The 17,376-nt window shown below is 43.6% G+C and overlaps 4 protein-coding genes across 24 annotated transcripts in view; 2 read left to right on the top strand and 2 right to left on the bottom strand.

Moving 5' to 3' along the window:
- Nucleotides 1-4,302, bottom strand: part of LOC120450295 (protein boule) — a 28,114-nt gene extending 23,812 nt beyond the window's left edge. For 2 of the 7 annotated variants that reach the window (XM_039633230.2, XM_039633229.2), the window contains exon 1: nt 3,825-4,302. The gene's annotated coding sequence lies outside the window, so the exon portion shown is untranslated. The remainder of the gene's footprint in view (nt 1-3,824) is intronic. The other 5 variants (XM_039633231.2, XM_039633226.2, XM_039633232.2 and 2 more) reach the window with 5 other exon arrangements.
- A 502-nt stretch (nt 4,303-4,804) lies between these two features.
- On the top strand, nt 4,805-6,004 carry LOC120450294 (dihydropteridine reductase). The gene is made up of 2 exons (XM_039633225.2): nt 4,805-5,148; nt 5,247-6,004. Exons 1-2 carry the CDS (start codon nt 5,065-5,067, stop codon nt 5,868-5,870), a joined length of 708 nt encoding a protein of 235 aa, XP_039489159.1. The 5' UTR covers nt 4,805-5,064; the 3' UTR covers nt 5,871-6,004.
- Nucleotides 5,979-7,586, bottom strand: LOC120450293 (vesicle transport protein USE1). Its single transcript, XM_039633224.2, has 3 exons — nt 7,145-7,586; nt 6,599-6,955; nt 5,979-6,169 (listed from the first exon to the last, which is right to left on the bottom strand). The coding sequence occupies exons 1-3, from the start codon at nt 7,494-7,496 to the stop codon at nt 6,126-6,128; spliced, it is 753 nt and encodes a 250-aa protein (XP_039489158.1). The 5' UTR covers nt 7,497-7,586; the 3' UTR covers nt 5,979-6,125.
- Nucleotides 7,587-8,227: 641 nt separating this feature from the next.
- Nucleotides 8,228-16,262, top strand: LOC120450289 (protein nervous wreck). Of its 15 annotated transcripts, none has more exons than XM_039633216.2 (13): nt 8,228-8,301; nt 9,020-9,132; nt 9,197-9,426; nt 9,495-10,022; nt 10,444-11,332; nt 11,404-12,061; nt 12,312-12,368; nt 13,168-13,200; nt 13,868-13,893; nt 14,116-14,254; nt 14,327-14,455; nt 14,519-14,883; nt 14,983-16,262. In XM_039633216.2, exons 2-13 carry the CDS (start codon nt 9,109-9,111, stop codon nt 15,037-15,039), a joined length of 3,135 nt encoding a protein of 1,044 aa, XP_039489150.1. In that variant the 5' UTR covers nt 8,228-8,301; nt 9,020-9,108; the 3' UTR covers nt 15,040-16,262. The 15 variants fall into 15 exon arrangements, 13 of the variants coding, with proteins under 13 accessions (XP_039489150.1, XP_039489147.1, XP_039489149.1 ...); XM_039633218.2 differs by lacking the exon at nt 13,168-13,200 and having other exon boundaries at nt 8,229-8,301; nt 11,404-11,572; nt 11,642-12,061; nt 14,330-14,455; XM_039633213.2 differs by having other exon boundaries at nt 11,404-11,572; nt 11,642-12,061; nt 14,116-14,883.
- Nucleotides 16,263-17,376: the final 1,114 nt, after the last annotated feature.

Here is a 17,376-nt window from a genome sequence, read left to right as displayed (position 1 = left end):
CAGCGACGTCAACGGTTTTGGCTGGACGGGCAAACACAGTTATGTTTCGAGTTTTTTGATTCTTTACTTATTGTGCAATGATCCGAGGCAACTTAATTGCTTTTCGTTTGGGTTTTCGGCTGCGACGCGAATGGCAGTCCGTTCAGTTAAGTTCAGTTCGGCTCAGTTTTGTTTTTCCATATATTTTCCACTTTTGAGCTCTCTTTGCGCTACGCTGCACTTCAAATGCTCAATTGTTGTCTATCAAAGGCGCACCCCCCACCACCACCCACTCCGTGAAACTTTGTCATTGTGGGAGGACGCATAAATAACGCCACTGATAAAAAATGGACGAAGGGCAAGCGAATCTAAAGCTCGTAATTATGGCCAGCTAGGTAATTTTTTTTCATTTCATTTTTATCAGCTCTCAGCGCTTCACTTACATAAGCTTAATAAAGAAAAAAAAAAAAAGCTGAGAAAAAGCGGAAAACACGTTGGAAAATTGCGAGAAGCGTCTGTTTGTGAAGTTGGAAAATTTGAATTTCATCAACGGCGCTGCAAAGCGAAAGCAAAGACAGGCAGCGGACGAAACAATCATGATAATTAAATTGAGTTCACTGATGCGTATACTTAACATTAAATTCAAAGCCAGAAGCAAAGCAAAAAACGCTGCGCTCTGCCCCACAATCGTGGAAAAATATATATGAAAATCAGCCAGCAACTGCTTTAAAATTGTGTGTAGCAAAAAAAGAACCTTCAACTGCCAGAGTTTTTGATTTCCTTCCCTTTTCTTTTATTTTTTGGTTGGAGCACGAGAGGATGTGCTTGTTGTTAGAAGCGGAACAAAAAAATTATATAGGTTAGCGCTATAGCCTTCGCATCCCTATCCCAATTGGAACTCGGGCTATATACTTGGGCATCCATCCAGAGAGCATCCAGAGAGGGAAGAGCGGCAGGAGAGAGGCGCGCGAGAGGCGCAGAGAAGCGAGAAAATTTGTGCCGCGAATGTGTGTTGGGAACATGCAAATGTGGGGCGACTGCCCACGCAACACCCACTCTTCCGCCCACTCACCCACCGCCAACAACAACAATGTTGCCAAGAAAACGGAAATATTTTCGAGTGGATGCTCTCTGGGAAGAATATATGCACTACAAGAAACTTTGACAAATGATGGTGCTTATTTATGATATTTAAGTGCCACGACAACTAAAATTAGCTAAAGTATTTCGCACTTTACTTGTATTTCAAATTAAAATTTTTAAATCGTTTCCATTACAGTTGGAACTACATATTAAAGTTATTTAATGATATAGTGAGAAATTCATACACTTTTGTGTCAGTTATATCGCATACCCTTGTTTGTGTCCGCCGAAAACCACATTAAATACCGTACACTTAACGTTATCAATTTAATGAGCCAAGTTGGGAATTCCCTCCTGGGGGTTGGTTGGTCAAGTCGCCCAACAAAGTTGGCATGCCTCAAACTGCGTGAGAAGAGCAGAGAAGCAGAAGGGCAGGCGGAAAATCAAAGCCACTTTTTGCGCTCTTAAGTGCAAAAATCAAACACAAGCAAGCCACCCCCCAAAGCGAATCTCTTTCGCACTCCCCCCAATCGCAATTTCTCTCTGCTTTCTCTCTCGAAACTCTCGCCCGATATTTTGCCATATCTGAGGCTCTCATCACTGCTCTTCGTGTGCATTATTTATTGCTCTTATACAGCCCGAATGTTTGACGATGACGAAGGTGTTCCACTGTCAGTGTCACCACCCACCCCCCACACCACCCACTCCCCGCAATTACCCCTGGCTCTCTCGCTCTCTACTTCTCCCTATCCCTATCCCACTCGCCACCTTTCCCTTTCGCTCCCTTGGCTGGGGCCCAGTTAACTAGTAAACCAGCAACCCATAATGGAGCCTCTTCCGCGTTGTTATCCCTATCCCGCGTCGCGTATTCCCCACAGAGAGAGAAATCATGGGCCATTAGTCATGAATTCGCAACGCTTATGATGTAATGATGGATCATCTGGGGAGTTGTTTTTGGATACGTATTTGGATTTGCGGTGCTCTTCACCTTGCCTAGAATAAATTTCCACCTATAAGCAGTTTTACATTTATCTCAAGCACAAAAGCAGTATATTGCGCTTATCCATTTGAACTGTACTCGAATATTTATCGTAGCACAAGATTCTTAAGGTGCAACAAAATTGGAATATTAAGAAATATGATATGATATATGATATATAATAAATATGTAAACCTTAAACTAATAAATTATGACCACGTAAGTATTCCAAGCTTTACTTCTACACTGGTTTTTTCAGTGCACTTTCCCAATCCAATCCCTTTTTCGCATCCCGGAAAATGAACACCAGCTGTCTGCCATTTTTCTCCCATTTTCCCCTTTCATGTTTGTTTGTTTGTTTGTTTTGTTTTGCGCCTGGCTGTATAATAAATAACTTTGAAATAAATCAAATCGGATCCTGGGCCAATGGACACATGTTAAATGGACCGCGAAATCTAAGCGAGCCATCTCATCACATATTTTTTATTGGGTCAAAATCAACAAGAGCAGCGGCGGCGACCTTAAAACGCATTAGCAGCCGCTGTCGGCCAAGTCGTAATAATTTTATTAGCAAACATCAGAAATATGTATAAAAACGCCGCTGCTCGGAGGCGAAAGAAAAAGAAATAAAAGTGTCTACAATTTCGAAAGGTGTTGGCTTTTTCAGAAGTTCAAATTCAAACGGCGTGTGAGGCGGTGGGCGGGCGCAGGGCGAAGGGGGCAGTGGCTGCGACAAGTGCTCAAGGTAAAAGCGCCGCTGCCGCAGTCGCAGTCGCCGCCGGCAGCGCTGTCAACTGCACCTCGGTCGAAATCCGAGTGCAAGATCAAGTGAAGCGAGTGGCCGAAAAACTAGAGAGAGGCAGACTAGCAACGACAGCCAGAGAGCGGGCCATTTATCATTTTACATTACCAAAAGATAAGCTGCCGAATAGGAGCTACTCAGCACATACATACATATATGAAAGTACGTGTGTACGTGAATATGTAAGTTTAAAAAGTAAGTTATTACTCGTGATAGAATACAGCAATTTCAAAATAATGTTAATTTGCTACAGAAAAATCGTTCAAATACATTTCCAAATTAATGCCTACCAAAAATCTATTTATTATGCTGACAAATATTGGTTTAAATAACTATATTTTGTTACGAAAGGTTTTATTGTGTAGGATCTATAATCATAAGCTGTTCTATCACATCCCCCCACCTAAGTACAGGGTATTTAAGTCGGTCGCGCGGGTGACAGACATTCTGTCTTTTTCCCACCTTCCGCCGCCCTCTCTTTCGCACACGTGCATTGGCCGTGCTTGTTGTTGTTTTGTTTTTTAGGCATTCTGGAGGCGATGCTGTTTAGGCCGCTTTTAGTCAAGTGGCCGAGCAGCGACGTCGACTGAGGCAGCGACTGCGACTGCGGCTGAAGCAGAGGCAGCTGCGACTAGATGAAAAAGAACAAATTGACTAAGCACGAAACACGTTTTAGCCAGAGTTTTTAGCCAGACTAGCAGCTCGAATCGGAATCGGAATTGGAATTGGTGGGAGCGGGACGGCGTGTGACATACTGACCCAATTCCGGGTTTCGATTTTCTGGTTTTTCTCAAGAATACACGTTTTCCGCTGCATAAACACACACACATAAGAGCACACGGGAGCGAAAGAGGGAGAGCGGCTAAACGAGTTGCATGGCCAAGAATTTTCGCCTGGCATTTTTCATTTTCCCTGCGAGTGACATTCCCCCCACTAAAAGTACCCCCACCCCACACTTCATCTGTCTTCAGGAAAACTCACCGTTAGCTGCGTCCTCCGTGGAGATTTTCCCGATTGCGTCCAAGCTACGTTGTTTCCACAGGCTGCGTTACGTTACTTCTTACGTGAGAGGGGACACAGTTTACAGTTACATCCGTTGCGTATCATTAATATCCGTGCTGGTGAGCGTTTATCCTAGATTCGATACGTACGTGTATATGTATCTCAATATCCACAGATTATTCAATATCGATGCGTGGTTCTTAACGGACGTTGGTGATGAACAAGAACCAGAAGACCAAATACGATGGGAGGATGACGGGTTTTAGCGTGATATTCTCTTGGGTTCTTTCGTAATTTTATTATTTGCTCTCTTTTCTATTATTTTCTTTTCCGATATTTGGTGGTGTTTGCTTGTATTTTATTGTTGTGTGTTCCGATTTATAACTATTTTATTTGAATATATATTTTGCACTAGACAACTTACTTCCTACGAATCACAATTAGAAATGAGTGTGAGGTGACGACCGAAAGGAAAACTCCCGTCAAAGTGAAAAACTACGCGCCGTCTACTTGGGCGGCCGAGAAAAACCAAAACACACTGTACTGTGGCGACACACACATGTGTTTTCTTTCTTTCCCGAAAAACCCAAATATCCAAGGATGGTGGGGGCGATTGCAAAGGAAAATTGAAGCCAGGAAAACTCCTTCCAATATTTACCGTTCACCGTTTAGCGATATAGTAGTACAACAACTTTAGTTCTACAACTGCTCTCGTGACGTAACGCGACGGCGACTGGTGGGACTGAGTGGAAAACACAGCTACGGCGCGTAACTCTGGTCTGGTGGAAATGCGGCGCACGAATTTCACGCATTTCCCTTTTCAAAAAAGAGCAACGAGCAGTGCGAGTGCGAGAGCGAGACGGGTGCTGTTGGCGGCGAACAGCTGTTGGATACCAAAAGAAATACCAACTAACGCGTTATTCCCGCCAGTGTGACCTTGCTGCACGTTCTCTCCATCCAACTTATTGATTTTCCACTTGTTGCTGCCGCTGTATCTTTCTGTAGCGAATAAAAAGCTATATCTGCACGCCGAAGCTTAAACCCGACTTGGAATTTATTCTCCCGATTATATTACCGGTAGAACTGGTCTCGCGGTTAAAAACCCCAGCTGCGTTCAAAGCTCCCGCTCGATTTTGACTCACACAGAATCGGAGTTCGCGTGTTTTTTCGCTTTTTCGCATTTAGTTGAATTCAAGCTTCAAAACTGGCAGCACGCATCATGTCCGCAGGTCGAGTGGTTATTTACGGCGGCAAGGGAGCCTTGGGCTCAGCCTGTGTCGATCACTTTAAAGCCAACAATTATGTGAGTTACCTTTCACTTAAGTGTTAAATACAATTGCCTCATTAACTACTGTTTTCCCCTTTCCGGCGGCTACGACCTTCACCTGGTTAATCCATCAGTGGGTTGGCAGCATCGATCTGACGGAGAACGAGAAGGCCGACGTTAGCATTGTGGTGCCACGCGATGCTGCTTGGGCGGAACAGGAGGGAACGGTGGTGTCCAAGGTCGGGGAATCCCTTGCCGGCGAGAAACTGGATGCCGTCATCTGCGTTGCTGGCGGCTGGGCAGGTGGTAATGCCAAGAAGGATCTGGCCAAGAATGCTGATCTCATGTGGAAGCAAAGCGTGTGGACCTCAGCCATTTCGGCAGCTGTGGCGGCTCAGCACCTGAAAGAAGGTGGAGTGCTGGCCCTGACTGGAGCCAAGCCCGCTCTGGAGGGCACACCCGGTATGATCGGCTATGGAATGGCCAAAGCAGCTGTCCACCAGCTGACCCGATCGCTGGGCGCTGAGAAATCCGGTCTGCCAGCTGGTTCCCTGGCCGTGTCCATACTTCCCGTAACTCTGGATACACCCATGAACCGTAAATGGATGCCGGATGCGGACTTTGGCACCTGGACTCCACTCACCGAGGTGGCTGGACTTTTCCTTAAGTGGACCCAAGCTCAGGAGAGGCCCCAAACTGGGTCCCTGCTGCAGCTGATCACCAAGAACGGCGTTACGGAGCTCATCGCCGCCGAATAGGTTTAGAGATACAGATACGGATCCAAAAACACTTACTAACGGAACAAGAATGCTCAAAAAACTATAATCTAAACGCTTTCGCTTGTACATAAACTATTCATAAATAAATCGCTGGGCGGCTTTCGATCGTTTAATGTGGTTCTGTTTACACGATTTGGGGGGCTCTGGGGATAACCTCTTGAACTCGGTAGCTTAACGAGCGTTTGAAGCTTGCTTAAAGTACAATCTTTAGTTTGATTATTTTGGAAACAGTTTCTACGCCTTCTTCTTCTTCATAATCTTCATGAATAACACCATACCTGTGAATTGAAAGGGGAATAAACTCATTAGTATGATTAAGCAACAGTCGAACTGCAATAAATCGAACCAATTAAGAAATGTAATTTTAAACTGAGTCACGGCAAACTTGTTTACTTATATCAAGTTAAGTGACGCAGTGTTTTCTGATACTGTTTTAATTTAAAGTTCAATATAATGGAATCTTACATGTTTTTATGTAAAGCAAAATGATGGGTTTGATCTAATAATGAATATTTATAATCTTGTGTTTAACATACTCAAATAACTTGTACCATAAACGGCTTTAAGTCTGTATCGTAGAGGTAAAAAACTATCAGCTTATATTTCATAACTAGAAAACACAATTTTTAGGTTTAAATTGAGTTTTTTCCTAACGGGGTTCTTTTTTTGCAGCTGGCACAAAATTTCCACAAATTACAATGACTCACCTATAAAGGTGACAATTACAAAGACAATCATCAGCCAGAGCCAGCACTTGTACGCTTTTTTCGAATGTTGCTCCAGTTTCTCAGCCTCTTTTTGCAGGGAATTGATATTGCGATCCGCCATTCCGGCGGAACGAGATACAACCTCCGTATCTCTCCGGATAATCTTGTTGGCAGTCTCCGTCTGTTCCTTCAAGTTCCGAGTCAGCGACAGCATGTGCTCGGTGATCTTCTCCTGGGCATTCGTATAATACTTGGCAGCCTCGTTCATGTTTTCCCCAGAAGTTCCCTGTACGGTAGCGCCTCCAGGACTAGAGGAGGACTCATCTGCTCCCCGACGTCTTCGCAGGGCATCAGCATCTAAAATAAATGTATTTTAATAAATATCCTTAAAGTTTGGTTTTAAAACTGGTAAAGTAGAAGTCAACCACAAGGATTAATGTCCAAGTAACAATAACATTCGATATAGTATAAAAAGCTAGCAGCATTTTTCCGTTCTAAGAAAACTAAGAAATGTTTGAAAACGTTTTCTTTTCAATCCTTTATTACCCTGCAGCAGCTCCTTTCGCAGTTCGTTGTGATGTTTGGTGTTTTGCAGCTGCCTCATTTCTTTCAGTGCATTTTCCCCTGTTTCGCTGACGGATGCGGACTGTGAGGGAGTATTTGTTGTGGAACTGGGCACTTCTGTGTATCCGGTGGATAATTTGAGTGCCTTTAGGCGCTCCAAGTAGCCCGGGATACGGGTGGCACTCGGCGGATCGTCCATCGCCTCAAGCTCGGCGAGCATTGTGTCCAGGGACTTGATGAACTTCTGCAGCCGCCAGAAGTTCTGCTCGCTTTTGGCCAGGTCCTCGCAGTTGGCCAGCAGGGTGCGGATATTTACATTTAGCTTCGTGGCCATTTCCAAGGGGAAAACATGAAAACAACAAAGTACAAATTCCTAAACTAAAATACCAAGTCGCACTCTATCGTCGATAGACAGCAGCTGGTCTCATTAGATGGCGATAGAAGCCTATCGATAGGTTGTCGTGAGCAGTGGAAGTAAAATACTGGGGATATGTGTGTCAAATGTAAGTTAAACGTAAAAACTAAATTAAACAACAAACTTTAAATCCTGTGAATATGTTTAGTTACTAAAATAAAATAAAATGTATACAGCTATTCAAATATAAAACGTAATTCACCCAATATGCCATATTTATGAGCTTTGAATTTGGGTTTCTAAAGGCTCCAAATAACGTAATGTATTTATATAATTTAATGGATACTTCTGGGCGCGACTCGAAAATCTTATCAAACCTCTTGGCCAATATCTGAAGTTATCAATTAAACCGATTTTGATAGCCACAGCATATGAGTATTTTCATGCAAACGCACATTTTTGTTAGCAGTTGTCGTACGCCAGGTGTCAAGATCAAATGGCAAACTATTCAAAGGTTGATTTTCTATAGCTTTTTTTTTTGATAATTCCCTTATTGCCGTTACACGCAAAGTGAGGTGTTATCAAACAGCTGACGGGGCAAAAACAATAAAACTCACCCTCTTTGTCAACGGTACTTGAAGCCATGAATGAAAAGCGTCTGCTTTCTCTCTCACCTTCTCTCACCGCTCTCTTTTTGCGGTCTCTTCCTGCGCAGCAGCAGCAGCAGCTAACGGTGCATGTTGAAAAGTCCCCACACAAACGTCGTGAAAATCGAAATCGATAAGTAAGCAACGGATTTTAGCTGCCCAGAAAAAGTCCACAAAATTGGGTGAAAACCCAGCGATAAGATTCCCAAAAAGTACTAATCCAGCTGAAAAACAACCAACTCACCCGGCCATGTCCAAAAAAAGTGTTAGCCAAGTGTTTTGAATATCGTATTTGTTGAATTTCCCAAAAAAATAAGCTAGTCCGTGGCCTGAGAAATCGATACGATACCCGAAAAGGGGGGCTGCTGCGTGGGCTGCCCCAGTGAAAATTTCCAGCTAAAAATAGTACTGCATTCGAGCTTGAAGAAAAGCCTTGATTTTCTTAACTTTTCGATGTCCGTTATCATTGCATTTTCGTTACATAAGTTTTGAGAACCCTTGCTGCGTAGCGAATCCATTAACGGCTTATGCACCACACAACCACCCACATGTACCACCACCCTTTTACACAGCCAAAAATAATGTGCAAAAATAAAATATGTGCAATAAATAACAGTGGGGCAACATTTTATCTAATCTTTCATTTGATAATGTTAAATTCCTTGATAAAAGTTATTCAATTTAAAAACTTGCCCAATACTCCAAAGAGCTATATGAAATATAAATCTCTCATTTCGGGTCACTGAAAAATGTATACAAGGAGTAGAAATTCGCTTGAAAAATATGTAGATAGGTTATATTTGAATTTATTTATTGTAACCATTAAAACATATCATAAAATCATACTACTTACAGTTGCTAGAGGTAATGTAAGGCCATTAGTTCGGAGCTAAAATAGAAAAAAGCAAATTGTAGAGTGACCCGATTGCCGTAGAAAAAGCCCCATGATGCAGCCGCCGCCGCGAAAGGTAAAGCTTGAATAAACCCCATCGAATGAGTTAGTTCCCCCAATAATTAATCGTGCTCCTCCAGGGAAACTACGTGAAGTTCCTCAAGAACTTGCACACGGAGCAGGTGGCCAAGCTGCAGCTGAAGAACCAGCATGAGTGCGACCTCCTGGAGGACATCCGGCAGTTCACCATCAAGCGCTCCGCCGTCGAGAAGTCGTACAGTGAGTCGCTGCTCAAGATCTCGTCGCAGTATCTCAACAAGAAGATACCCAATATACCAGATATTAAGATGGATGGCATGGAGGAGCGCTGGTGGGTATTCCTCTCCAGCTTTCCATTTTTAACTTACCAATTTAACTTATCTGTACTTACTTGTATAGGAACATGTGGAGCGTTTGGCGCACTGTGCTCGAGGAGAATGAGAAACTGGCTCGCGCCAGATTGGCCGCTATAGAGGTGTTCCAGCAGCAAATCGCCGATGAGGCCAAGGTACTGCGGGATTACAAGTTGGCCATAGCCAAGCGCTCGCTATCCGGAATTGTCAATGTGCAGAAGGAACTCCACCTGAGCGTGGGTGATGTGGACAAGACCAAGAAATCATACTTTGACGAGGAGCATTGTGCTCACGATGTGCGGGACAAAGCCCGCGACATTGAGGAGAAGCTTAAGAAGAAGAAGGGCTCCTTCTTTCAATCAATCACGTCGCTGCAGAAGAACAGCGCCCGGGTCACATCTCGCAAGGAGCTGCTCGAGGAGAAGTCCTCCGGCGCCCGGAATGACTACGTGCTCAGCCTGGCGGCGGCCAACGCCCATCAGAATCGCTACTTCACCGTCGATCTGCAGACCACGATGACCACCATGGAGAACTATGTCTTCGAGCGGGTGGCCGAGTACCTGATGTTGATGGGGTAAGTGTAGAATGCATTGGTACAGGTTTTTAAAGAGCCTCATAAATTACTAAATTAATCATCTATAAGTGCAAAATCAGTTAGTCAAGTATTAGTTTTACAAGTCCAATGCCATTTGCTAATCAATGTTTGCTCATGTCGCAATTACAAGCTGATAATATAAACGGTGATACTGATTTTGCTCATAAAGTTTGCTTGCACAGAGACTTAACTGGATTAGAACAAAGTTAGATATGGTTATGCTATATTTTATCATATAGATAATTTTATTTTATTTAAATCATATGTTTCATATGGTTATGCTATATTTTATCATATATATAATTTCAATTTATTTAAATCATATGAGTCATAGAGATAACTTTTCTGCTCTTAGAATTTTGTATAAAATGATATTCCTCTAATTCCATTTGCTTTCCAGCCGCACAGAGCTGTTGACTTGCTCGGCCACGCAGAACAGCTTCGGGAAGATCCGCGACCAGGCGCAGCAGTTGACCCGGGAGTACAACCTGCAGTGCTGCTACCTGTTCTATCCGGTGCTGAAGCAGCACATCCAGTACGACTTCGAGGCGTGCGACAACGATCCGGTGCGCAAGGTGACCGCGGAGCACGAGTCCGCCGCCGAGACGCTAACCAAGGAGGCCAAGAATCTGGCCGGCAGAGTGGTCAAGGAGAATGCCTCCATCCGGGAGAATGCCAAGAAGCTGGCGCTGTGCCAATCGCTGCGAGACTCCGGCCAGCGCACCGATCCCAACGATCCAAATGGCCCCGATCTGGACACCAAGATCGAGGAGTTCCGCGATCAAATCCGTCGTTCCGAGACGGAGAAGACAAAGGCGGAGGCATGCTTGCAGTGCCTGCGCGATGGCGGCATCAACGTGGACGAGTGGGTCCAGGAGGCCGAGATCATGGGCGTACAGGAACTGACGCGTTCGGCCAGTTCCATTTCGATGCGCACCGACGCCTCTGGCCAGGGCGAGAATCCCAGTTCGGATTCCTTCTACGACAGCGACAAGGAGGAGACCCAGGCTCAGGCAGCTGCCCAAACGAAGCCCAAGCAGGAGCAACAGCTATCCAGGGATCGCACCTTCAGCGACAGTGAGGACGAGCCCGAAGTGCGTCCTTCAACGGCGGCAACTTCTTCGGCAGCTGCCGCCTCCTCATCAATGATGGCCAGTGGCGCTGGTGGCTGGGATGATCCCACTGAGGTCAACTGGGGTGCTGCCGAGGAGGAGGAGGACAAGGACGAACCGATTGTCCCGGAGCCCAAGGAGGCGATCTTCAAGTGCACGGCACTCTACAGCTATACGGTATGAAAATCTCTGGTGGTCACTGATGATCCCTTAAACATTAAATTCAATATCCTTCGCTTTCTCCGCAGGCCCAGAATCCTGACGAGCTCACCATCGTCGAAAATGAACAGCTCGAGGTGGTTGGCGAGGGCGACGGCGATGGTTGGCTGAGGGCACGCAACTATCGCGGCGAGGAGGGCTACGTGCCGCACAATTATCTGGACATCGACCAGGAGACGGCGGGCAGCGCCTTTAATGGTACTTCAGGCAATCAATTGCGCTCACAAATCTCATTCTCATCTGTCGATTATACCGTTGACAATGAAGATCAGACAGTGGACTCGATGCAATCGCCCGACCAGGTCTCGGTCATCATGGCGCCCCAGAAGCGTGTCAAATCGGACGTGGAGTGGTGCATCGCGCTGTACGACTACGACGCCACCGCCGAGGATGAGCTCACCTTCGAGGAGGGCGACAAGATCAAGATCATCACCAAGACCGCCCACGGCGTGGACGACGGCTGGTGGGAGGGCGAGCTGGATGGCAAGTTCGGCAACTTCCCCTCCCTGGTCGTCGAGGAGTGCGACGAGATGGGCGAACCGCTCAGCGAGGGCGGCGACGAGTCACCTCCGCCCACCGCAGCGCCCACTTTCGCACTGCCCCCCGCTCCGGCCCTGCCGCCAGAGTACGCCCACGAACTGGAACTGGAGCTCACCGAGGACATGTTCGGTTCTCAGGACACGGCAGGTAAGCTTGTGGAAACTCTCCAAATACTGCTAAGTATCTTCTACTGTAGATCGGAGCATATATCATTTTATAGTTAGGATTAAGGAATATCAATGGGGCTACTGAAATTATATTGTTCTTAAGTGTCTGTACACATTTTATGTTCTATGTTAGAACTCCTTGACATTATCATTTGTCTTTGTTTTTGTAAGGATATACCATATATATAGTATCTATTCCGAGTGTTAATCGTTTACCCCGATTTCGACAGATGAGGATAGCGGCTATATACCCAACGGCGCTGCTGCCCCGAGTATGCCTCCGCCAGGTAAATGTCACATCTCACCTAATCATCCTATCACCTGGTCTATGGTTTTCCCTATCTATATATCTCTCTTTGAACTATACAGTATCTGTCACTTGATATCGATTCCTATAGTACCGAACATTTGTATAATTTTCAACATTCCACTATAAAAAAAAAACCAAAAACAAAAAAAATGCAAGAAAAGAAAACCTCAAATTTCCAATCAAAAGTACCGTTATACCTGCTTCTATATTCTCTAGAGGTAAACCTATTCTCCAAAAGTGCAGCTCGTCTAACTACTTACCACTTATACCACCTATATACTAACCACCACAATCCACCACCAATCCACCACTAAGTCACGAAAAGTTAACCACAAAATTACCACGAATTACCACCATTTATCACTCACTGTTACCACTCTCCACTACTCTCCGTTAATGTGCTATTTTGTCTCTCGTCTCCAAAAGTCTCCGCAAGTCTCCGCAGCCGAGACGAAATCAACCGATGAATTGCCCTACGATTTCTTACAGTGTTATTCTTAGGCTGCTTGTCAGAAAGTGTCGTGCCGTGCTACCGTTATTTCTCCAACTTCGATTATTTCTTTTTGCAGCTTCTCTTTATCTTTATATATCTTAATACATACGATGATACAAATATCTGTGATGTGTGTGTGTGTGTCTGGCACTGATATTTCAATTTAATTGCATTTAATGCTTTGATTGGTTATTAATTTGTGTGAATATCACGTTTTTCTTTTATTGCCGTTTTGCATACGTTGTTTTTCTCTCAGTGTAATTGTGTCTTTATGTCATTTAAGGCCAGAAAGAAAGCCAAACCACTGCCAAGAAGGGTAATTTGATAAATATGCTCTTATATCTTAACTATCTTATACCCGAAACTTTTCCTGATTCAGTACTTCTTAGTGTAGGAAAATCTGTTTCAACTCCACAGCTTGAGAGCATGTCCAAAAATCCCTCTAAACTATTGTTAAACTTTCATGAGATTTTCTTCTTGGTATATAGACAAAATATATTTATATTCAGTATAAGGTTCTTATCAACCTGTTTACAACTATTTCCCAAAACTCTTTTTACTAAAAATCTATACATACTTTTTAATAAAACAAAGCCCTTGTTTCATGTATATATTTCAATCCTATCGGTTTACACATGTAGTTCAGTAGTTATCCGACTGAATTTGGAAACCAAAGACTTTATATAAAACCCTAGTTTTCTACCGATCTCCCGCATGCTTGTCAGCCTCAAATTTGAATAAATGTAACTTAAGATTTTCAGTGTTTTTAGTTTCCACTTCCCAATCCACTTTCCTAATCGTGTACTTAGATAGTTTTTGTTCCAAGGCTGCCTTGACTTGATCCCCAATATTTTTAGTTTCCTCCTCACCGCTCTATAACATTTGGATCTATAATATGTATTCCTATAAGATATAATATGCCAAAGATATAACTGTTACTAAGCCAACGAATTTTCTCTCATTTATTTTTAACGCATACTCAGTACTCATCCAAGAGCCTGGCATGGAGGTAAAATATTCACATATTTAAAACACAAACTTTTTGCTTTGTTTCTTAGTTTATGAAAATAAAGACAAACAAAAGTAGCTACATACAAGAAAATAATTATTTATACATTTTTATTAATGAATATATTTTTTACACTTCTACACATAAGATACACTTAACTTCAATTTATATTTTCTTTCCATATCTTATCATATCAGCTAATGATTTTTGGCACTTTTCCAGGACGATCTCAGTGACGATGGGCAGCCGCCGCCGTCCTTGCCGCCGCCCCAACTAGCGAAGGCGGGCGGATCCGCTCCTGGAGGTGGGAGCAAGGTGGAAAAGGGGGCGGCGGCAGGTGGCGCCAACACGCTGAACTTAGGTATGGCACAAATAATTGTTACCGCTGCAACCCCCATGGTTGAAGACGGTGCCGATAAATCTTTCCCACCAGTAGGCGAGAGCGATGCGCAGCCGGAGGAGCAGGTGTCCAAGGAGCCGTCGGCGGAAGTGGCCAAGAAGCCAGATATTGCGCCCAAGCCGCTGGCCAAGGTGGCGCCACAGAGTGCGCCGGCCAAAGAAGGTAATCCCGGTGTGAGGCCCGTGGTGAGCATTACACTGACCGAGTATCCATCCTGTGATGCAGAGGACCAACAGTCCTTCTCGGAGGGCACCGATTCGGCTTCGGTGGCCGATGTGCCCGTCCTGCAGGATGCGGAGGATCCATTCAACGAGAAGGCCAAGGGAGAGTCTGGCGGCGGCGGATCGGGATTTGAGGCCAACTTTGAGGCCAACTTCGATGCGAACTTCGATGACGCCTTCGCTGGAAACGGAGGAGGTGGGGGCGGTGGAGGTGGAGGTGGGGAGCAGTCCAACGACTTGGACATCAACGGAGAGGCAGCAGGAGAAGCAGGATCTGGATCAGCGGCTGGCGAGGAGGATATTGAGGCACCCAAACAGGTGGTCGGTGGGCGAGCTAGCATACCCGAGGAATTGGACTCAAATCAATTGGCACGTTTGCAAAATCTGAAGGAGTCGAACGCTTAGATTCGGAGCTCCGGTCTCTACCTCTTGGTCGGCACTTGAATGTTGTTTCTTTTGTTCTTTTAGGCACACTACCATGAGCATGATATATACTATGTAGACTATAGCCACGGACAGTTATAGAGCGGATGAGCGGAACACCACAGCCACAACCACAACCACAGCCACAACCACAACCACAACCACAACCAAATCCCACAACACTCGAAAGCATTTTGATCTCACACTCATCATCCCACAACCCATCCAACAAATCCAAACACACAGATGATATATAGCCAGACTCAGACGGACTAGCAACTTCGCGATCGGGTGGCGGATGTAGATTGTCCTTGTATTAAAGGAAAAGAGATTTCTTTTGGCCGCCCGATTCAAAATACAACGACACAATAGCAGGATATAGAATATATGTACTTAATTCAGTAATTCAGGTCGGTATAGGGATCCCTCTCCCAACTTTACGTACAGCGCTCAAATTGTGTACATCCATTTGAACACTTCTTCTGACTGCCTCTGGGGTTATAGTTAGACATCAACTGGGCCTTCATAAACAAAAACCACCATACGATATATTATAACTATATAAATATATACATAATTATGTTAGTTTGTAATGTGTTATACCCTCAGACACGTATGGAATACTTTAATATATATATAAATGGCATATTGTAACGTTTTGAAAGACAACAACAATTACTTATGTAGCACTCAGACACGGGTCTTCGAATATCAGCATCCACAACTAATCGAGCAATAATATGTGTATATATATCTAAGTAAATTGGAGAATCCACTCTAGCAGCATTAAGTTAGCCACTCGCTTGAACTTGCCGCCAACAAAAGCCAATCAACTTCAAAGTCAATTCAGTTGGATTTCTTTACCGCTTCTGTTCGCTGCACTTAGTCTTAGGATCCTTGCACATTATAGTAAATGAATCAATCGAAAGCGGATCCGGCAGATATATATTGTTGTAATTGTATGCAAAACACTAGCCTAATTAGTTAAATGTTTTCGGTGTCTAGTCAAATGGTCTAAGTTAATGTTGGATGCCAGAAAGAAGATATTTGAAATTAGTAATACCTAAACGCCTACTCAATGCGATACTACTTTGTTTGCGATACTCGAATAGTAAAGTTCATAACTCACCAATTGGATAACTTCATATACGCATAACCGATATTACCGAACATAGATAACAACCACAATGATGAAAACCCAATATAAGTAATTGTATGTAATTTTCGACCCCGCCCAGTGAGTTAATCACTGTTTTAGGTCATAGTTTAAAAACCTTCTGTTCGAACAACTAACAAATAAAATTTCCACTTTAAAGCAAGAAAAATGATGTCGACTTTCATTAGGGAACTTGAGAAAATGAAACTCCAGGGATTGTAATTTTTTTACATATCTTTATTTATATTCACTTCATTGCAATATTATAATATTCCTTCTTGGTTTGCATTTTTTCCCTTTGGATGTTTTTAGTTTTAGTATTTAACTTAATAATATAGGTTCCTTCTTGGGTTTTATCATTTACGTTCTTGTAACACTCATCTCTTATTATTTTCCCTTTTAATTATGTTTGTTATGTGTGTGTTTATCATTTATATGCTATAGATAATTATTCTCATTTCAGTTTTTCTTCCTTCTTACTTCCTTTTTTTTGTATTTTGTATCTTTAATTTTGTTTTTCATTTTATATAACGAAATTAACACAGTCAAAAATTTGTGATCAGTGATCAATCATTACATACGCATTACGTTTTAAATTATTCCTCTTGCATTCGCCTCCCAATCCGAGGCTCCTCAAACATGGCAAACATAGCTTGCTTATATACTTATGTGGGTGTTTTCTTATTCGGGATTTCTGAGGCTGATGGATGGGTTGAGCAACCGAAATTCTGGGACTCGGAAATAATCGTCTGAGGGGCTGTGGAACCAATAATTGACAGCAGACCAATGTGAACGGGGGAAATTTAATTACGGGGGGGGATCTAACAGATTGCAGGCCGGCTGGCTGGTAATCATAAAACATGTTCATTTATTGCATTTAGGAACTCTTTTTGATGGACGGATAAAACCAAAAATTATATAGAAATACTCCCCCCACTTCCTTGATCAGCTTTCGATTCGATAGCTGTAACTGCTTGACGATGGTAGTATGAGACTTGAAAAGCTGGTAAGTTGATGGCTGACAAATCATACACACATATACATATATATTTCAGTAGCCAGGGCCCGCGGAAGGGTATTCTCTATTTGGGGATTGGGTTGCGCTGGTGTCCCTCATCTTAAAATGTAATAACAAATTTTCGCATTTTTTTTTTTAATTTGCTTGAGCAAAGGATTCAACGGATAATGATGCGGATTTGGGGACATTCAAAATGATTTCAAAATGAACCCTCCGTGATAACAAACTAAGAGTATGCAACGTACAACCGTAAGTATGTGTGGTG

Source organism: Drosophila santomea, chromosome 3L (genome assembly GCF_016746245.2).
Source record: "Drosophila santomea strain STO CAGO 1482 chromosome 3L, Prin_Dsan_1.1, whole genome shotgun sequence".
NCBI classification, from domain to species: domain Eukaryota; kingdom Metazoa; phylum Arthropoda; class Insecta; order Diptera; family Drosophilidae; genus Drosophila; species Drosophila santomea.
Note: the sequence above shows the minus strand (reverse complement) of the source record. Positions and strands in the feature narration are given on the sequence as shown.

Bases quoted from the DNA above. Each gene is read 5' to 3' on its own strand.
- LOC120450294 (XM_039633225.2), top strand. From the start codon at position 5,065: ATGTCCGCAGGTCGAGTGGTTATTTACGGCGGCAAGGGAGCCTTGGGC. The intron at 5,149-5,246 runs GTGAGTTACCTT...TTAATCCATCAG, and splicing joins ACTTTAAAGCCAACAATTAT to TGGGTTGGCAGCATCGATCT.
- LOC120450293 (XM_039633224.2), bottom strand. From the start codon at position 7,496: ATGGCCACGAAGCTAAATGTAAATATCCGCACCCTGCTGGCCAACTGC. The intron at 6,956-7,144 runs GTAATAAAGGAT...CATTTATTTTAG, and splicing joins GCGAAAGGAGCTGCTGCAGG to ATGCTGATGCCCTGCGAAGA. The intron at 6,170-6,598 runs GTGAGTCATTGT...TTCAATTCACAG, and splicing joins TGTAATTGTCACCTTTATAG to GTATGGTGTTATTCATGAAG.
- LOC120450289 (XM_039633208.2), top strand. From the start codon at position 9,109: ATGATGCAGCCGCCGCCGCGAAAG. The intron at 11,333-11,403 runs GTATGAAAATCT...CTTTCTCCGCAG, and splicing joins CGGCACTCTACAGCTATACG to GCCCAGAATCCTGACGAGCT. The intron at 13,201-13,867 runs GTAATTTGATAA...ACGCATACTCAG, and splicing joins CCAAACCACTGCCAAGAAGG to TACTCATCCAAGAGCCTGGC.